A 15,948-nucleotide genomic window follows, 5' to 3' on the forward strand; every position below is an offset into this window, starting at 1 on the left:
AACTTCCCAACAAAGACAATCCCAGGGTCAGATGCCTTCACTGGTTAATTCTATAAAACATTTAAAGAAGAATTAACAACAATCCTTTTCAACTTCTTCCCAAAAAACTGAAAAGGAGGGTCTCCCTGGTGGTGCAAGGGGTTAAGTCTCAGCACTATAAAGCTATCACCAGCCACTCAGCACAAGTTCCATCCCTGGCCAGGAAGCTAACCCACATGGCGCAGCAGACTTCTGTCAACCTGCCTGTTCTGCTGCCCACTCTGTCTCTGGTGAATCCTCTCACCCCCCTGCACTTCTGGTTACACCCTAGCTCTTGTATGCATAAATAAATTGAAAAAAAAGTTGAAAAGGAGGGAATACTTGCTAACTTGCTAACTGTTCTATGACATCTGCATTACCCTAGTACCAAGTGAAAGACACAGCAAAAAAAAAAAAAAACCCAAACCCAAACCAATATCTCTTATGAATATTTATACAAAAATCCTTAACAAAATACTATCTAAATAAATTCTGCAACACATTAAATTCTGCACACTAAATTCTGCAACACATTAAAAGGTTTAAACACCAGGGCCTCCCCGGTGGCGCAGCGGTTGAGCACTGGGTTGCGAAGCTGCCCACAGCCTCTGCAGTGCCGGTTCGATCCCCGGCTGCTCCCCGGCCACCTTCGGAAGAGGGTCCCACATGGCGCGCAGACCTCTCCTGCCGCCCGCTGCTCCCCTCAGCAGTGTATTTCGTCAGTCTGCCTGTTCTGTTCCCCGCTCTGGCTCTGGTGAAATCTCTCACCCTCCCGTGCTTCTGACTGTACCCAGTGCTTATATAAATAAATAAATAAATAAATAAATAAATAAATAAATAAATAAATAAATAAATAAATAAAATCTTTAAAAAAAAAAAAAGGTTTAAACACCAGGTCACAATGGAGTTTATTTCTGGTATGCAAGGATGGTTCAACGTACAGAAATCAATCAATACATACTACAATAGAATGAAGGAGGGGGGGAAACATGATCATTTCAATAGATGAAGAAAAAGCATGTGACAAAAGTTAACTCTTCTCCATGATGAAAACATACAAACTAAGAAGAGAAGGAAACTTCCTCACATGATAAAGGTCATATATGAAAAACCCATAGTGGAGATCACACTTAATGGTGAAAACCTGAAAGCTTTTCCCCTCAGATCAGGAGCAAAACAAGGAGACCTCCTTTCACCACTTCTATTCAACATGGTACTGAAAGTTCTAGCTAGAGTAATTAGGCAAGAGAAGAAATAAAATGCATTCAAACCAGAATGGAAGAAGTAAATTTGTGACTATTTGCTAATGGGGTTTTGTCTATCCAAAGTCCCAAAAAGTCAACCAAAAAAACTGTTGAAACTAATTAACAATTTCAGTAAAGTTACAGGATACAAAATCAACATACAGAAATCAGTTCCAGTCCTTTACACTAATGAAGCATCTGAAACAGAAATAAAGTTGCCCCATTCACAATAGCATCAAAAACAATAAAACACCTAGGAAAAAATTTAACTAAGTACAAGAGCTCTACAATGAAAACTGTAAGAATATGCTGAAAGAAATAAAAAAAGACACAAATGGACAGATCTCTTGTAATCATAGATTACAAGAATGAATGGGCCTCCCTGGTGGCGCAGGGATGAAACACAGCGCTATCAAGCTATCGCCAGCCACTGCAGCACAAGTTCAATCCCCTGCTAGGGAGCTAACCCACATAGCACAGCAGACCTCTCCTGTCTCGCCTGCTACTCCCCTCAGCAGTGTATTTCAGTCAGTCTGCCTGTTCTGTTCCCTACTCTGTCTATGGTGAATCCTCTCACCCCCCAAACCTCTGGCTTACACCCCAGTTCTTGTATGCATAAATAAATAAATCTTTAAAAAATAAAAGAATGAATATTATTAAAGTGTCCATATCAAATTTTAAGAAACAATAATACAGAGAGATACTGTGTACCCTATATCTAATTCCCCTCAGGGGGAGCATAGTTCAGAACTCTATAGAATAGCTCAGCTTGAACACTAATGTTAAAACATTCAAAGTACAGACATTTCCATCACCACAAGGGTAGAGGAAAATAACTATCAGGCATATTTTCAGTCCATGGAGAGAATCCCTCTTTAAAGGCAGGTTTTCCTGATGGCCTAGGGCATTCTCCCCATGGCAATGGGTCCTGAGGATAGTATCTTATCCTTTGTATTCTAACTGCAAACCCAGTTCTAATAATCTGGGTCCTAAATCCAAGCCAACAGTGCAGGTTGACTATCAACTGTTTGAAAAGCTGATGCTTGAGCCATATCATGCAGTTTGTGGGATAACTGTCTCAGGGGCCAACGGATTGCCAACAGAAGCAGAAGCCAATGTGGCTAGCTCAATTACTTCCTCTTTCACTTTCCCACAGATGGTCACTGAGAAGGAAAACAGGGGTCAGGCTGAGAAGCCTAAATTTTTAAATTTTTTAAATTTGGAAAGTGGAGTTCCTGTTTTCTATTCCCTGAAGACCTGGATATTTAATATCCTTTGCATTTTGTAGAGAAAGTCTACAGAAAGAGGACAGAGTTTTTTCATCCATTCCAACAATAGCAGAACCAACAACCTCTGCCCTCTGTAGTCTCTAGGGCTCTGTCATACAGAATATCCTGTTAGATCTCAAAATAACCCAGTGAGAATGAATATTAAATGGCTGTTAACTTCCACTGGAGGCATGAAGAAACCGGGGCTTACAGAGATGAAGCAATTTGGCCTAAGTCCCACAGCCCCAGGAGGCAAAGCCCGGGTTTACACACAGTTAGTGAACTTGAGAGTTCTCCTTCCACTTCAATTATTGTGGGTAGCGAACAGCAGAAATGGAATTAGACTACTTTGATGTCAAACAACAGAAGGAAAAAAATGTTTCCAAGTTTGGCAATTAATAGGACTAGACAGCCCATCCAGAGACGCAGCCTAGGAAACTAAGCGTCCAAATGGATCTTCCCTTTTGAATTTTTGTGCTCAGTAATTCCTGCTGCGCACCCAGTACAGAGTCGCATGCTGTCCAGCTCCAGGCACGCTGATGGACAGGGAGGGTCGGCCAGATTCAAGGGATTTCACCAGGGGCGGAAGACAAGATGGGTCACAGTGAAATGGCAGTTTCGGCGTTCAGACGCGAACAAATCAAGCCTAAACCAAGAAGTATCTGAAACCGTAAGTGGCTCTGGGGTCCCACAGGTGCACTTACAACCTAACAGAGCCAAAACGCCTGCGACGCGCTGACCACTACGCCACCCAAGCGGCGCATGCGCGAAGCCTGCAGCTGCGCTAGAAAATTCCCACGCCTGCTAGTACCAAACCAGGGGCGGACGCCGAGGATCCACGCAAGAGCCAGCTGATGCGCATGCGCGCCCTCAGCGGACGCCTGTCAGCAGTCCTCTGCTCTCTCGTCCAAGTTCTAAACCCGAAAGCGGGCTAATTTAGCCATGGCCCTCACCCCGCATTCCTCACCTTGCGCCCGGTCTTCTCACGAAGGGCCTTCAGGCGTTCTTTTCGCCTCAAAGCTTCTTCTTCCAGCCGGCCCACGCCGGCCGCAGTAGCCGCCATCTTGCCCGCGGGCCCCCTCCTCTCTGGGCCTGCAACGCGCAGGCCCAAGGAGGGCAAGAACTTTTTGCAGCCAATCCCAGGGCAAGAATGAGAGAGTGAACGTCCTGAAAACCAATCAATGCTGAGCTGCTGTAGGAGACCCCCCCCCCCCGCCATCTTCCTCCTCGGTCTATCGGTGGAGGAGAGTAGGGAGGGTTGGCAAAGGAAAACGCTGTAAGACTCGATTAATCCAAAGCCAATTAGAGAGAAAGCAACAAGTGCAATCAGACCTAAGAGAAGGAGGATAGATCTCGTCGATCGTTCTGGTTTTCCCTAAGAGCTAAGCACAGCTAACTCCATACTGGCCACTTGGAATGCCCTGACATATCCCTGCCTTCCCACTTGTTCTGCTTCTTCATGAATCAGATAACTTTTAAGAAGCCTTCCCTGGCTCTCCACTTCGACCTTAGCCTAAAAAAATCTGCCTCTCCCTGTTCAGCTATCACTGGCTCTCTGGATGCACTTGTCTGAGTGCCCCCAGGCCCTTCTGTGTCCACTCTTAGCTCAGACAAATCCTGCACAATATGGGACTTGGCTGGATGGCCATTTCCTTCCGTATTCATGGATGGTCCATTCCAATCCCCGACTCCCCCTTAAGAGGCAAAATACCTACAGTCAAACTACCTAAACTGCAGAAATGACCCCAACCTGAGCCTAATGGGCCCCAAGGAACCCCCTCAGGTTGGTTCCTGAGAAAGAAGCTGAGAGTTGGTTTGGCCTCTACAGCAGCAGATGGCCATGAAGTGCACCGTTCCCTGGCAGGAGCTGACAGGGTCTGATTTCCTACTTAATCAGTATGCCCTGATAAGCAAAGGCCTACTTTGGCTGAAGTCAAGGTCTTCTGACAGTGTGTCCAGGCCCACAAAGTCACCCCCATTCTGTCTGGAAAGAAGGGGCCATACCTTCCCCACCCCATCCTACACATACCATGACTTGCAAGGCTGTTGCCTCCTTGGAGTCTCAATTCCTAGCATCCCTCCTGCCCCAACTCCCTTCAGAGGCTTCTTTGCCACAGTCCCTGGTTGAGCGCACACACCCTCCAAATAACACACTTGACCTCACTAGCCTGGGTCTTCTTTTGTTGTCCTCTCCCGGGTATCTGGTGGGGTGAGCTGCCAGGGCCTGATACATGGGTAGTACCTGGTTCTCAGGTAAGTCAGCTCAGAAGCAGGATGGTCAGGGCAGAAATAAAGGACGGGGGTGGGGGGGTGTTGGTGGGGTGACGGCAATGGGGGGGCTACATAAGAAGCCAAAGGACAGAGTCTGCCTTCTCTTGGCCACCCAAGGCCTAGGGGACTCAGGATTGATGGTGCCTGTCTAGTTCCCACAAACTTTCCCCCAGCCCCAACAAAGGGCCTGAACTCTCCACAACACAAGGAGGCCTCCCTTACCTCCCAGGTTAACTGAGGGGAGGGGAAAGGAGGAAAGGGACCTAGGAGTATTGGTGACAATAACCCAGCAAGCAGCAGCCAGGCCTCATTCCTGTCCCTGGCTGGCCAGGTGCTCTTCATTTGGCCCATCTGGGCCTCAGTTTCTCTTTCTGTAAAGCAGGCAAGCGGCACCCTCTTAAACTTTTTGAGGGTTAAGGAAAACAACAGATGTGAAGCAAATGCAGGGCCCTGGTCTCTATCAGAGTATCTAGGAAGGTTTCCTGGAAGAGGGGACCCCACAGGGAATGCTAAACTTCCCAGGGAGGTATTTCAGGCTTGTTTTGTCTTGTGCTCTGACCCTCCCACCCCATCCTGCTTCATAAACAGTAGGGAAAAAAGTGGAACTCTTGTTTTCCCTATAAAGCTCATGTTACAGTACCTAGCACGAGGTAAGCTCTACAAGTGGTCATCGTGGTGGCTGTTACCATTCATTACTTGCTGGACACTGGCCATCGGCATGAGGCCCACCGCAGCCCCGTCCCCACTTTTCTTGAGTCTTCCCTTGCATGAACGGTGGTGATTCCAGCCACAACGGGTGCGTCCCCCCAAAATCTACAATCAGGACAAGTCAGGAATCCTAGACCCCGACCCTAGTCCTGGAGGCTGATTGGTCCTTTCCCGAGGAAGCGGTTGGGGCACAGACTGCGGGGGGCGGGGTTGAGGGGCGCCCTCCCGGGCCATGCTGACCTCAGGCTCCTCCTTCTGCCGGGTTCCCCGCCCTTTGCACAGTTCGGGGAGAGGCGGGGCGGCAGTGGCGGCTGCTAAGTGCAGGAAGCCGGGCGGCGGCCGGCCGGGAGGAGGAGCATGCAGACGGGTGGCTCAGCGCGGCGGGGGCCAGTGCTACTTCCCCCAGTAGTACCGCGCCGCTCCGCCCCGGAGTGACGCCCTCTGCCCATGGGCCTGGCCGGGGGCAACCGGCGGGCGGCGCGGAGGAGGCGGCCGCGGCAGGTGGCGCGCAGCAGGGCCGGAGCCGGGCCGGGCCATGGCCGCCTCGGAGCGGCTCTACGAGTTGTGGCTGCTCTACTACGCGCAGGTGAGCCCGCCCCCCCCGCACTCGCAATGCCCCTAGCTCCGCGCGCCCCGCTCCTGCTGCACCTGCGCCCGGCGCCACACTGGCCGCTTAGATGCACGCGCGGCTTGGGGGTTGGGGGGCGGACAAGCTTGGGCTCCGCATATATGTGCACCCCGGGCACCTATACCTGGGGAACGATCCATGTAGGCACACACCTCACAAGACCCTTTCTGGTAGAGACCGCGCAGTCTCAGTCATGGGGGAGGAAAGGGACCTAGACCAAGACCTGGCCCTAGTGCCTGGCCAGGCATTTCCCCTTTTCACCTCTGGGGAAACTGAGGCCACAGCGGGGGGTGAGGGGGCGGAGGCAAGGGAGGAAAGCTTAGTTTTCATTTGGGGTTATCTTTCCAGTGGGTGCGGCCTGTCCGGTGGTCCAGGCAGACAGGTCTGAGTGGTCTGGGGGTTTAGATTGGGTGCAGGAGTTTGGGAACATCCCTACTCCATACCGACTTGAGTCTATGCAGATAAGGGGGGGGGGCGGTGACCCGGGGTCCTGCTGTAAGAAAAAGTTTGCCTTGAATACCTAAGATGGGGTGAGGGGAGTGACCTAAGGGATGCTCCAAAGGGATGGAGTGAGGTCCTTTCTTCCTGAGCTCCCTGTCCCATCTCAGAAACCACGTCAAGGGGTCAGTGAAGAGCTGACTCTTCATTGAGAACTGAGAACTCTTCACTTGGTCCCTTGGTGTCGAACTTGGTGTCCTCCAAACTCTGTCTCACACGCATAGGCCCCTACTTTCCCTCTGTGCCCACAGCAGGGAGGGACCCCAGGATAATGCCCCCTCCCCTTAACCCAGACCAGCCTCCCTCCTGCACCTGCCTGGCGTCATGCTCCTGGCTCAGGTGTACCCTGGGCACAATGGACTATTGTTTGCCCCTGATCGTCACTGGGGGGAAGTTCAAGCTCAGATCATCTGGCCCTCTGTGAAGAGGCTGGCCAACTGTCTCCCGGACTGCAGGTCAGGTTGGGAGCCCCAGGGACCTGCAGTCTGGGCCATAATGGTGACAGCTTCTTGAATTGGCTTAGGTGGTGAGAGGTCCAGGCCCCTGGACCTCTTTGATATTATCTAGCATGTGATCTCTCTGCTTCCCTATCTGTAAATGTGGCAGAGCACTGGCCTCACAGGTGGACTGAACTCTGCAAGGGGGGAGCCCTCTGATCCAGGTCAGAGGAGGCTCTGCTTCCCTGGCCCTTTTTGGTTCCTCACCCCAGCTTCTTGCTTCCATCTCCAAGGGCTGGTCCTTATGAAAAAGGAAAAGACTAAGGAGACCTTCTGCTGGCCCTTCTGTATCTCATTGCCACTGTGACTGTGGACAGGTCTTGGTCTTCAATTTCTTCACCTGTGACCAGATAAAAGAGGGGCTGGGCCCAGGTGATGAGTGAGGAATGTTGGTAGTGGGTCTTCAGGCTGGGTGGCATGCTGCTGGGGTTGGTACAGTCTCCCAGTACTGTGCCTCCAGCATGGTTGCCTCCTGCTACCCCTTCTAACTGAGCTCTGCAAATGTGGAGACCCCTGTTCCCTCAAGAGGTGCTGAACACTCATCTGTGCTGTGGTCCCTTGGCCCCCCGCCCTCCAGCTCCTCACCTCACAGGGCAGTTATGAGGCACAGACTGACTGCCTTGGAAGCCTGGGCAAACAGGGGGCAGCCTGGGGCCAGGCAAACAAATCCAGGATGTGAGAGCCAGGCGGGGCCAGGCTGCTTGGGAGAGGAAGCTCCGGCTAGCCTCCCAGCACTGCCTTCCTGCCTTCTTGCTCCTGCTCCTGCTCCCAGAACGGAACATGGTCCCCACCCCTTGGTGCTGGGCTCCCAGGGAGGGGTGACAGTGCTACCTTGAACCCTGCTGGAGACCTATGGTGTGTGTGTGCTTAGGGTAGGGGTAAGGTAAAATAAGGAGATGAACTGATAGAGTGTGCTAAGAGACCCCTGAGTTGGCCAGCCACCCAGCCAGAAAGTACCCCATCCCTTGTGCCCCTCCCTTCAGCCACGGGAGCTGACATCAGCTGGCAAACCTGTTTCCCCAGTTGTAGATCTAGGCCCGCCCTGGGGAGCACCCCACTTTCTGCCCTTCCTTCCCCCTCACAGACCCCAGGTTCAGACCCACCCACCTCCTACTTCACTGGGCCCTGCTCAGCTGGGGGCCACCATGAGGGAGGGGCTATGGGCTGCTACTGAAGTAGGAATCAGAGTACCCCTGTCCGTGGCTCAGTCTGAGCTTGTCAGGGTCCTGGTGGGAAAACCTGCCCGGAGTCACTGGACAGGTTCAAGGCAGTGTCTGGCAGAAGGCTGCCCTAGCCCCCATCCGGTGTTCCTCTAGTAAGGAAAGGGCCAGTCCTGTGGGCAGGAAGCCTGGGGGGGGGGGGTCTGCTCCATGGGATGGCACACCCTGTGTCCTCTTCGTGGAGCCTTCTCCCTCACATTTGAGAAGACCTTCCCCTGTCCTGCCAGGCCAAGATGGACCTCAGCCCAGCATGTCCCCACCTTAACCCTCTTGTGCTTGCCCTCCGCTGTCCCCTCAGCACCTGACGTTTAGTAGGTGCTACTTGGGAGTGAGCTGAGCAGCTAGGTGGAAGACAGTGGTCCCACATCAGTAACCCATCAGGAAAGGTGGCAGGGGAGACTAAATTCAGGGAAGGCTGAGGGTAGAGCCTTCCCCGCCCCCCCCCCATGCAGGAGCAGCGGGACAAGCTTGTGGCTGCAGGAAATGCCAGAGGCAAGTTGTCAGGAGCGAGGAGGAGGGAAGAGGGAGCTGTCCAGGGGACTGGTCCCACCAGGGCTTCCCCAGGGAGGGTGTAAGAAGGGGATGAGAGGATGGGGGCACTGGGGACGTCACCCCGCAGGCTGGCGGTTGGACAACTTATACAGTTACGCAAGTAAGTAGCCCCTTTTCATGCTGCTGCACTGATGTTGCTGCACAGCCCCCCGTGAACGGGAATGTTGGAGGGCATGGAGCTGAGGGGCACTTGGGCCTGGACATTTGGGAACATGTCCAGGCTGAACTCTCCACTTATGCCATTGAGGACTCAGAGGGCTGCAGAGAGGTCAGTCCAGAGCCGGAGTTGACCTTGCCCTGCCTATGGTGTCTCATCTCTGAGGAACCCTGTTGCCTGGTGGAAAACTGATCAGGCCCTCTAGGACCTCAGCTGAGTCATTCCTTCCTCTGCCTCAGTTTACCCTCTTGAAATGTGAGAAAGGAAGGTGGACTCACCCCCTGGGTGCTTGATGCCCCCCCTCATACCTTAGAAGGCAGAGTTTCCTCCTCCCTGCCTTCATTGCCAAGGGGACTGAGGGGGAGAGACTAAGGTGATGGGGAGAGTAGCACAGGCCCCAAGTGTGGGGGAGGGGCTGGCAATTCCTGGAGTTGTTATGGCAACTGGGGTACTGATGTGGAAGTGTGGGGTCCCCATGGAAACAGGGTCGGTTACTATGGGGACCCTGGAAGGAGATCCCAGTTTCCATAGTGATAGGCTAGGAGAAGGTTAAACCCTGGGGTTGTTATGGAGACCAGCAGGTCTATACCTCTCAAGACCCTCTTCCCAGGTGAGGGGGGAGATGTGCCACCTGCCCCTGGCAAAGTCCCTAACTTCCTGCTTCCTCCCTTGGCCTGATGTCCTTCAAGTCTGACCTCCTGTGTAGCCAGAAACCACCTTTGGTTTAACATGGCCTCCCCCTCCTGATGCTGACTGGGAGATCTGCAGGCCTGCTGGAGGCCATCTTGTCAGACCCCACTCACCCTGTCCCACTTCTGCTTGCCCATCTCGGGAAATAGGGTGCTCACAGCCACCTAAGCAGCTCTGCTGGGAGCTTCATCGACACTGGAGCTTTGGTCTTCTCTCTCTGCCCTGCTCCTCCATCCGGCCTGGCCCCGCCAAGATACTCCCACCAGGAACATCTGGCTGGAGAGCAGCCTGTGAGACCTTGGCTCTGCCAGTGAGCCAAAGTCTGTGGCTCATCTGCCACTCACAGAGGTGGGCAGGGAGAAGATGATGGTGCCTTAGAAAGCCAGGGGCTTGGGAAGGCAGAACCCCTGAATCTGGGGGTGGGGCACCCACTTTCCTCACCACATGCTGATGGGTGTGGCTAGAGAGCCGTTGCCCATTATGCAAAGAGATATTTTAGAAAAGCAATTGAAGCAAAAGAGATTAATGTTAAGTAACAAGCTACTAAGCATGAGAACCGGATCTGTCCACATGCCCTCAGTCACTGATTCAGTTTGGCAACCCCAGGCTCCCAAGAACCAGACCCGGGTGGGTACTGGAAAGGTGCTGGCTCCAACGGGCAACATTGAGGCAGAGGAAACAGTGGAGAGCAAATCGCGTGCAGGCCTATGTGGGTGAGGACAGCAAGTGATGTGCCTGGGCTGAGGTCTCTTGGGGGTGGGGCGCCATGACCTTAGATGAGGTGGGCCCCACCCACACAGGGCTTCAGGCTTGGGGGAGGCTGTGGACATGCCCAAAAACTTGTAATTGGCTGGCTGTCTCATAGGACAGTAGCAGTAACCGATGTCTACTGGAGACACACTGGATGCCAGGGGCTGTTTAAGGAATCTTTGTGTATTGCCCGTTGTATACCCGGAGTGGGTAGAAATTAGGCAAGAACTGGATGGGAGATGAGTCCACAAGCAGGACTAAGGCAGCACATTGCTAGGCAGCTCAGGGGTCCTGTCCTCCTGGCCAACAGTCCCACCCTCCCATTCACACCATAGCCTCCTGCCCTCAGCCCTCCCCCAGCCCTCCTCCCGGGAGCTCAGTGTTAGTAAATGGCAATTCCACCCCTCCCCCCAGGGTCTATTTGGTCCTAAACAACCCTTGGGACCCTCCCACCTCCAGTACTGAGTGCACTCGAGACTGGTCAAGCATAGATCTGGTCCAAGCGTAGATCGGGGACCCTTACAGGGGTGACTATGAGATCCTCTCCTCCCAGGGACACTGACCTCCTCCATACCCATAGCCACTGGGCCTGGCACCATGCACCACTAACCCATCGGTCCTAGGGCCCTGGGGAGGAGTGGCTGCTCCTGACCTACCTTCAGGGGAGGGGCAGAGTTGGGACCCCGCCCAGTCGGGTTGCAGTGGGGACTGGACTGGCCACGCCCATTGTTCCTGCTCAGAACTGGAAAGGGAAGGATTCCTGAGTAGTAGAGAGTCCAAGCACCATAGACAGCTCTTCCCGGCTCTGGACCCTTCTGAGTGCTGCAGTGCCACCATGCTCGCAGACCCCTGCCCTGATCCCTGCAGGGACCCCAGTAACCCCTACCCCTGTAACCTCAAGCCACTGGACCCCAGATCAGAGCCTCCTAGGGAGAAGTGAGGCCCACAGAGGTAGGACAAGCAACTAATCTGACCCCACCCAGTGCTGTGTTTTAGAGATCTCTCCTGCCCCCTTCAGAACTCACCAGGTTATCTTGATTGCTTCAGCCCGGAACACAGCCAAGCCTGAATCTGCTGAAAGTTTGTTGGACTAGACAGACAGTGGTTGTGGTTCTAGAACAGAAAACAGGAATGGACAGAGTTTGAGGAGCCTGCCCAGGGCTGATGCAAATGTTGGCCACAAGGATGGTAGAGGACTCCTGCTTAAGTACCAGCAACCCAAGTCACACCCGGCAGTGGGGCCTGGGGTGGGCAGAACCTGGCCAGAAGAGTGTGAACCACAGATTGGGAGGGACAGAGAGGCCCGTGGAGCAGGCTTTGGCCGGAATAGGGGCCTGCAATGACAGGCTCAGCAGCTGAGCCTTATTTTCAGATTGGGGTGGGTCTAGGAACAGAATGGTCAAATTTGGGTTTTCAGGTGCTCAGCAGAGGTGCGGTGGACAAAAAGGAGCCACATTTTGGGTGAGAGGTGACCAGTTTGATGGTAGGCGGGATCTGTGGGGTCAAATGTTCAGCTTAGGCTAGCAATCAGGAGTGGTCCTGGCCAGAGCTGTGGCCTGGTTTCCATCATCTTCCAAAATACAGATGAAACTGTGATAGTGATGTGACACCCCCCATGGAAATCCCCCATTTCCCCATCTGCAATGGCAGAGTTCAAAAGGAGTTGTCTAAGTCGGGGCCTCCCTGGTGGCTTAGGGATCAAGTCTCAGCACTATCACTGCTATGGCCTGGGTTTGATCCCCAGCCAGGGAGCTGACCCACATGGCACAGCAGACCTCTCCTGTCTTGCCTGCTGCTCCCCACAGCAGTGTATTTCAGTAGATCCGCCTGTTCTGCTCCCCAGTCTGGAGCTGGTGATTCCTCTCACCCCCCTGCACCTCTGGCCTACACCCCAGTTCTTCTATGCAAAAAAAAAAAAAAAAAAGTAGTCTGAGAGTCTCAACCTGCTCTGGTGTTTTAGGGATGGACATGCAGGTTGGTGGAGAGCAGAGGTAGATGAGCAGGGAGGCTACCAGTAGCAGAAGGTAAAGAGGTCGCAAAAGGTCACTGACAGTCAAAAAGTCACAGACACTGCATCTTGATGACCTCTGCCCCTCTCTGAGTAGCCTGGGTCTCAGATTGATGTCAAAATGCACAAGGAAGGAAGGCGCCAATGACAGGGTGGGAGACTGCTCTGCTAGGTTTCTTGAGGACCTGGCCCCGTTTACTGAGGCTTCTGAGTGGCCAGAATTAGCCATCCATCCAAAGGTAGCTCTAGAGGTCCTTGAGTTGAGGTGCTTGGCAGCTAGGGAGCAGCCTCAGTTTGCTGGGTGCTGTCTTTCCTTTGACCCTTCATCCTCTAGTCTAGTCCCTGCCCTAGCCCTGTGCCCCTGGGAAAGAAGTTACTTTCTGGGAACAACTGGTTGGGGTAGAAGTTTCAGATTGGGCCAGCATGGAGGGAGGGAGGAAGGAATGGAAAGAGGAGCTCGGGCCCAGGCCAGGCCTACTCCTAGGAAGGGCTGAGAAGTTGGAGCAAATCAGGGCTTAGGCCAGGACTCAGCAGGGCCAGGTGCAAGGACACAGTGGATAAACCAGTGAGTTCTCCACATTGTCGCCTGGGCCTGAGGACCTTGGACCCAGGTCAGGGAGCTGTAGGTACCTTAGATAAGAGGCACTATGACTATAGGATTCTAAACCTGCCCTGACTCCAGGCCCCCTGACCTCATGCCTTTAAAACAAGTTTTTGGTCCACAAACCAAACCCAGAGCAGTATGACCCTCTTCCTCTGTGTTCCTGACCCCACACCAGCACTAGGCCAGGTCCCTCCAAGCTTCTTTTGCTGGGCCCTGGGTGCCCCTGGCCGCACCCCCCACCAACATCCCTGCGGTCTGCCGGGAGGAAGCGGTCCCCCTCCCCCACTGTGACTCTGCGCTTCCTGCCCAGGCTGGGCCGGGAGGGGACATTTCCCGTTCACACCAAAGTTTCCCTGGCGGCGCCCAGACTGGGGCTCAGCCACTGCCCCTCTTGCCCATGGAACCAGCTCTGGGGCCAGGGGTCCAGGTAACTGGCCAGGGTGGGTGAGGTTCCCAGGGTGAGATAAGACATTCTGCCTGTACCTGTGGGGGTGTGTGCATGTGCATGGGTCTGCTTGCACATGTGTCCTAGGATCTACAGTCAGGGAAGGTTTCCTGGAGGTGGTAACTACTGAGCTAGGAAAAGGTAGCAGGCCAGAACCCAGACCAACGCTTTGGGAGTAGGTGGGAGATCTTCAGCCCCTGCACCTGTATGGGCCACAGCCACACCCCAGAGTGTATACTTAAGCCCCTCCCCTGCCTCTGTCAGGCCCTACCAGCATCCCCAAGGATTAGGGAGGTGAGGGCAGAGGGTGGCAGTCTGAAGAAAGCAGAGGGGAGGTCCTGGAAGAAGGGTTAATATGTACAGCAATTCTCTGATTCTGACCTTTCAACCTCCTGCCCTCCCTCCTCCACCTTTCCTTCACACCCTTTCTCCACCCCCACTGCTCTGCCCCCGCCCTGTCTATCCCATGTTCAACTCCATTCACATGCCACCTCTGGCTGCATCGTTCTGCCCCCTGTTCCCTGAACGCCTTTGCCTGCAGAAGGACCTGGGCTACCTGCAGCAGTGGCTGAAGGCTTTTGTGGGTGCTTTCGAGAAGAGCATCTCACTATCCTCTCTGGAGCCACGCAGGTGAGGCTAGAGCTGCATGGAGGGCAAGGGTAGGACAGGGAGGCTGAGGGGTCCTTGGTGCCCCAGTGACACCCCTCCCTGTAGGCCAGAGGAGGCCGGGGCAGAGGTACCACTGCTGCCGCTGGACGCGCTGCATGTGTTGGCCGAGCAGCTGGTCGAGGGGGACCTGCAGCAAGCCCTGCTGCTGCTGAAGCTCTTCATCGTCCTCTGCAGGTGGGTTACTTGGTCCTCTCCGGGGGAGGCACAGAACTGTGGGCCTGGCATATTCCCATCATCTCTTTCCTCATTCGCTCCCCAGGAACCCGGAGAATGTAGAGGCAGGCTGGGGCCAAGTGCTGGGGCCCCGAGTGTTGGCACTGCTGACCCGGTTGGTAGCCAAGGTGAGGTGGGCTCTACCCTGGGGGGAGGAGGGCAGGAGGCAGGCAGTAGCCCCGCTAACCTCCATCCACTCTTTCCCCATGCCCGTAGCTAAAAGGACCCCCACCACCGCCGGAGGGCAGTGGGCCTCAACTGGAAAACATCGCCCTGCATGCCCTGCTCCTCTGTGAGGGCCTCTTTGACCCCTACCAGACCTGGCGGCGCCAGCACAGCGGGTAAGAGCCAGACCCCCAACCCAGAGGACCCAGAGGAGGCTGGAGAAAGGAGGTGTCGAAGGGGTGGCTGCTGTAGTAAAGACATGGAGGGGGGAGAGGGCATCTTTGCAGGCTGGCAAAGTGATGACCAGGAGGAATGAGTGCTTGGCCTCACCCTGGCCCCTGTCCACCTTCCACCCCCACCCCCAGGGAAGTCATCAGCTCCAAGGAGAAGAACAAGTACAAGTTCCCTCCTGCGGCTTTGCCTTCTGAATTCAACGACTTCTTTCAAGGTCAGGCCCCACCCCTGCCCCAGTTGGCCCCACCTGTCCTCACCCCCAAACCTGAGCCCCTTCCCATGAACAGAACAGAGCCCCCTTATAGTGATGGCTGCACAGGGGGCTGGGAGAACCATAGGAATTTGAGTGCCCACCTCCCAAGGTATTAAGAGTTCAGAGGCAGAGAGGAGAGATAGGGCATGCCTGGGCAAAATGAGGAATTTCTTTTCTGAGCTGGAGTGAAGGCCTCCCATCAGGTGGGGGTGGTCAGTTTCCTTCCTCTTTCCATCTCATCTCCTGGATCCTCCCAGCCACCATACCAAGTCCTGATCTGGACCATCTTAACACCCCTAGTCAAATCCCTTTGTCCCTGTAACCTCTACCCAGTCTCTACCCTTCCTCAGGACAGTGTCTAGACTGTTGTCTCCACGTGCTGCTCCCTCACTCAGAGAAGCTCACCCCCGGATGTCTCTGGCCATTGCCTAGTGACCGTCTTCTCCTAGCTACTCTCTCTCCTCTCACTGGATAGAGTAGCCAGTGTTTAGATGGGCTGAGCAATAGCTCCCAGAGGGGAGAACCCAGGAGCCCCCCCGCCTCCCTTCTCCTGCAGCCTGAGTACTTCTCACAACATACACTGGATTCTGTTCCCTCAGTGGTGACCTGACCCCTTTGGGGTCAAGTCCTGCTCCTCCCGCAGCCTTCCTTTCCAGCTACACTGGTTCTCTGCTCGCCAGCCATGTCCCTGGCTTCTCATTCCTAAAATGCACGGAGTTTTCCTAATTCTGGGCCTTTGCCCATACTGTTGCCACTCCCTTCATGACCCACTCCCTTTCTCAGGTCTCACCTCAAAAGACCCGGAGGCCTCCCACCCACTCCCACCTCAATCAAGTTAGCCCTGCGGCTCTTGCTC

The 15,948-nt window shown here is 54.2% G+C and overlaps 2 protein-coding genes across 11 annotated transcripts in view; one reads left to right on the forward strand and one right to left on the reverse strand.

The window, feature by feature from the left end:
• Nucleotides 1-3,631, reverse strand: part of CCDC12 (coiled-coil domain containing 12) — a 54,783-nt gene extending 51,152 nt beyond the window's left edge. For 2 of the 3 annotated variants that reach the window (XM_054693742.1, XM_054693744.1), the window contains exon 1: nt 3,498-3,616. In XM_054693742.1, the coding sequence (XP_054549717.1) occupies nt 3,498-3,593 (96 nt within the window). In that variant the 5' untranslated portion in view covers nt 3,594-3,616. Of the gene's footprint in view, nt 1-3,497 lie in introns of all 3 variants that reach the window. The other variant, XM_037527987.2, reaches the window with a different exon arrangement.
• Nucleotides 3,632-6,038: 2,407 nt separating this feature from the next.
• NBEAL2 (neurobeachin like 2) overlaps nt 6,039-15,948 on the forward strand; it is a 28,634-nt gene continuing 18,724 nt past the window's right edge. For 3 of the 8 annotated variants that reach the window (XM_054693752.1, XM_054693754.1, XM_054693760.1), the window contains exons 1-6: nt 6,039-6,095; nt 14,100-14,188; nt 14,273-14,401; nt 14,487-14,568; nt 14,657-14,781; nt 14,971-15,053. In XM_054693752.1, the coding sequence (XP_054549727.1) occupies nt 6,045-6,095; nt 14,100-14,188; nt 14,273-14,401; nt 14,487-14,568; nt 14,657-14,781; nt 14,971-15,053 (559 nt within the window). In that variant the 5' untranslated portion in view covers nt 6,039-6,044. Of the gene's footprint in view, nt 6,096-13,436; nt 13,541-13,561; nt 14,189-14,272; nt 14,402-14,486; nt 14,569-14,656; nt 14,782-14,970; nt 15,054-15,948 lie in introns of those variants that run through there. The other 5 variants (XM_037528003.2, XM_054693748.1, XM_054693750.1 and 2 more) reach the window with 2 other exon arrangements.

This window comes from Talpa occidentalis, unplaced genomic scaffold, assembly GCF_014898055.3.
Source record: "Talpa occidentalis isolate TD23 unplaced genomic scaffold, MPIMG_talOcc4v2.1 talOcc4.10, whole genome shotgun sequence".
In the NCBI taxonomy this organism is placed as follows: domain Eukaryota; kingdom Metazoa; phylum Chordata; class Mammalia; order Eulipotyphla; family Talpidae; genus Talpa; species Talpa occidentalis.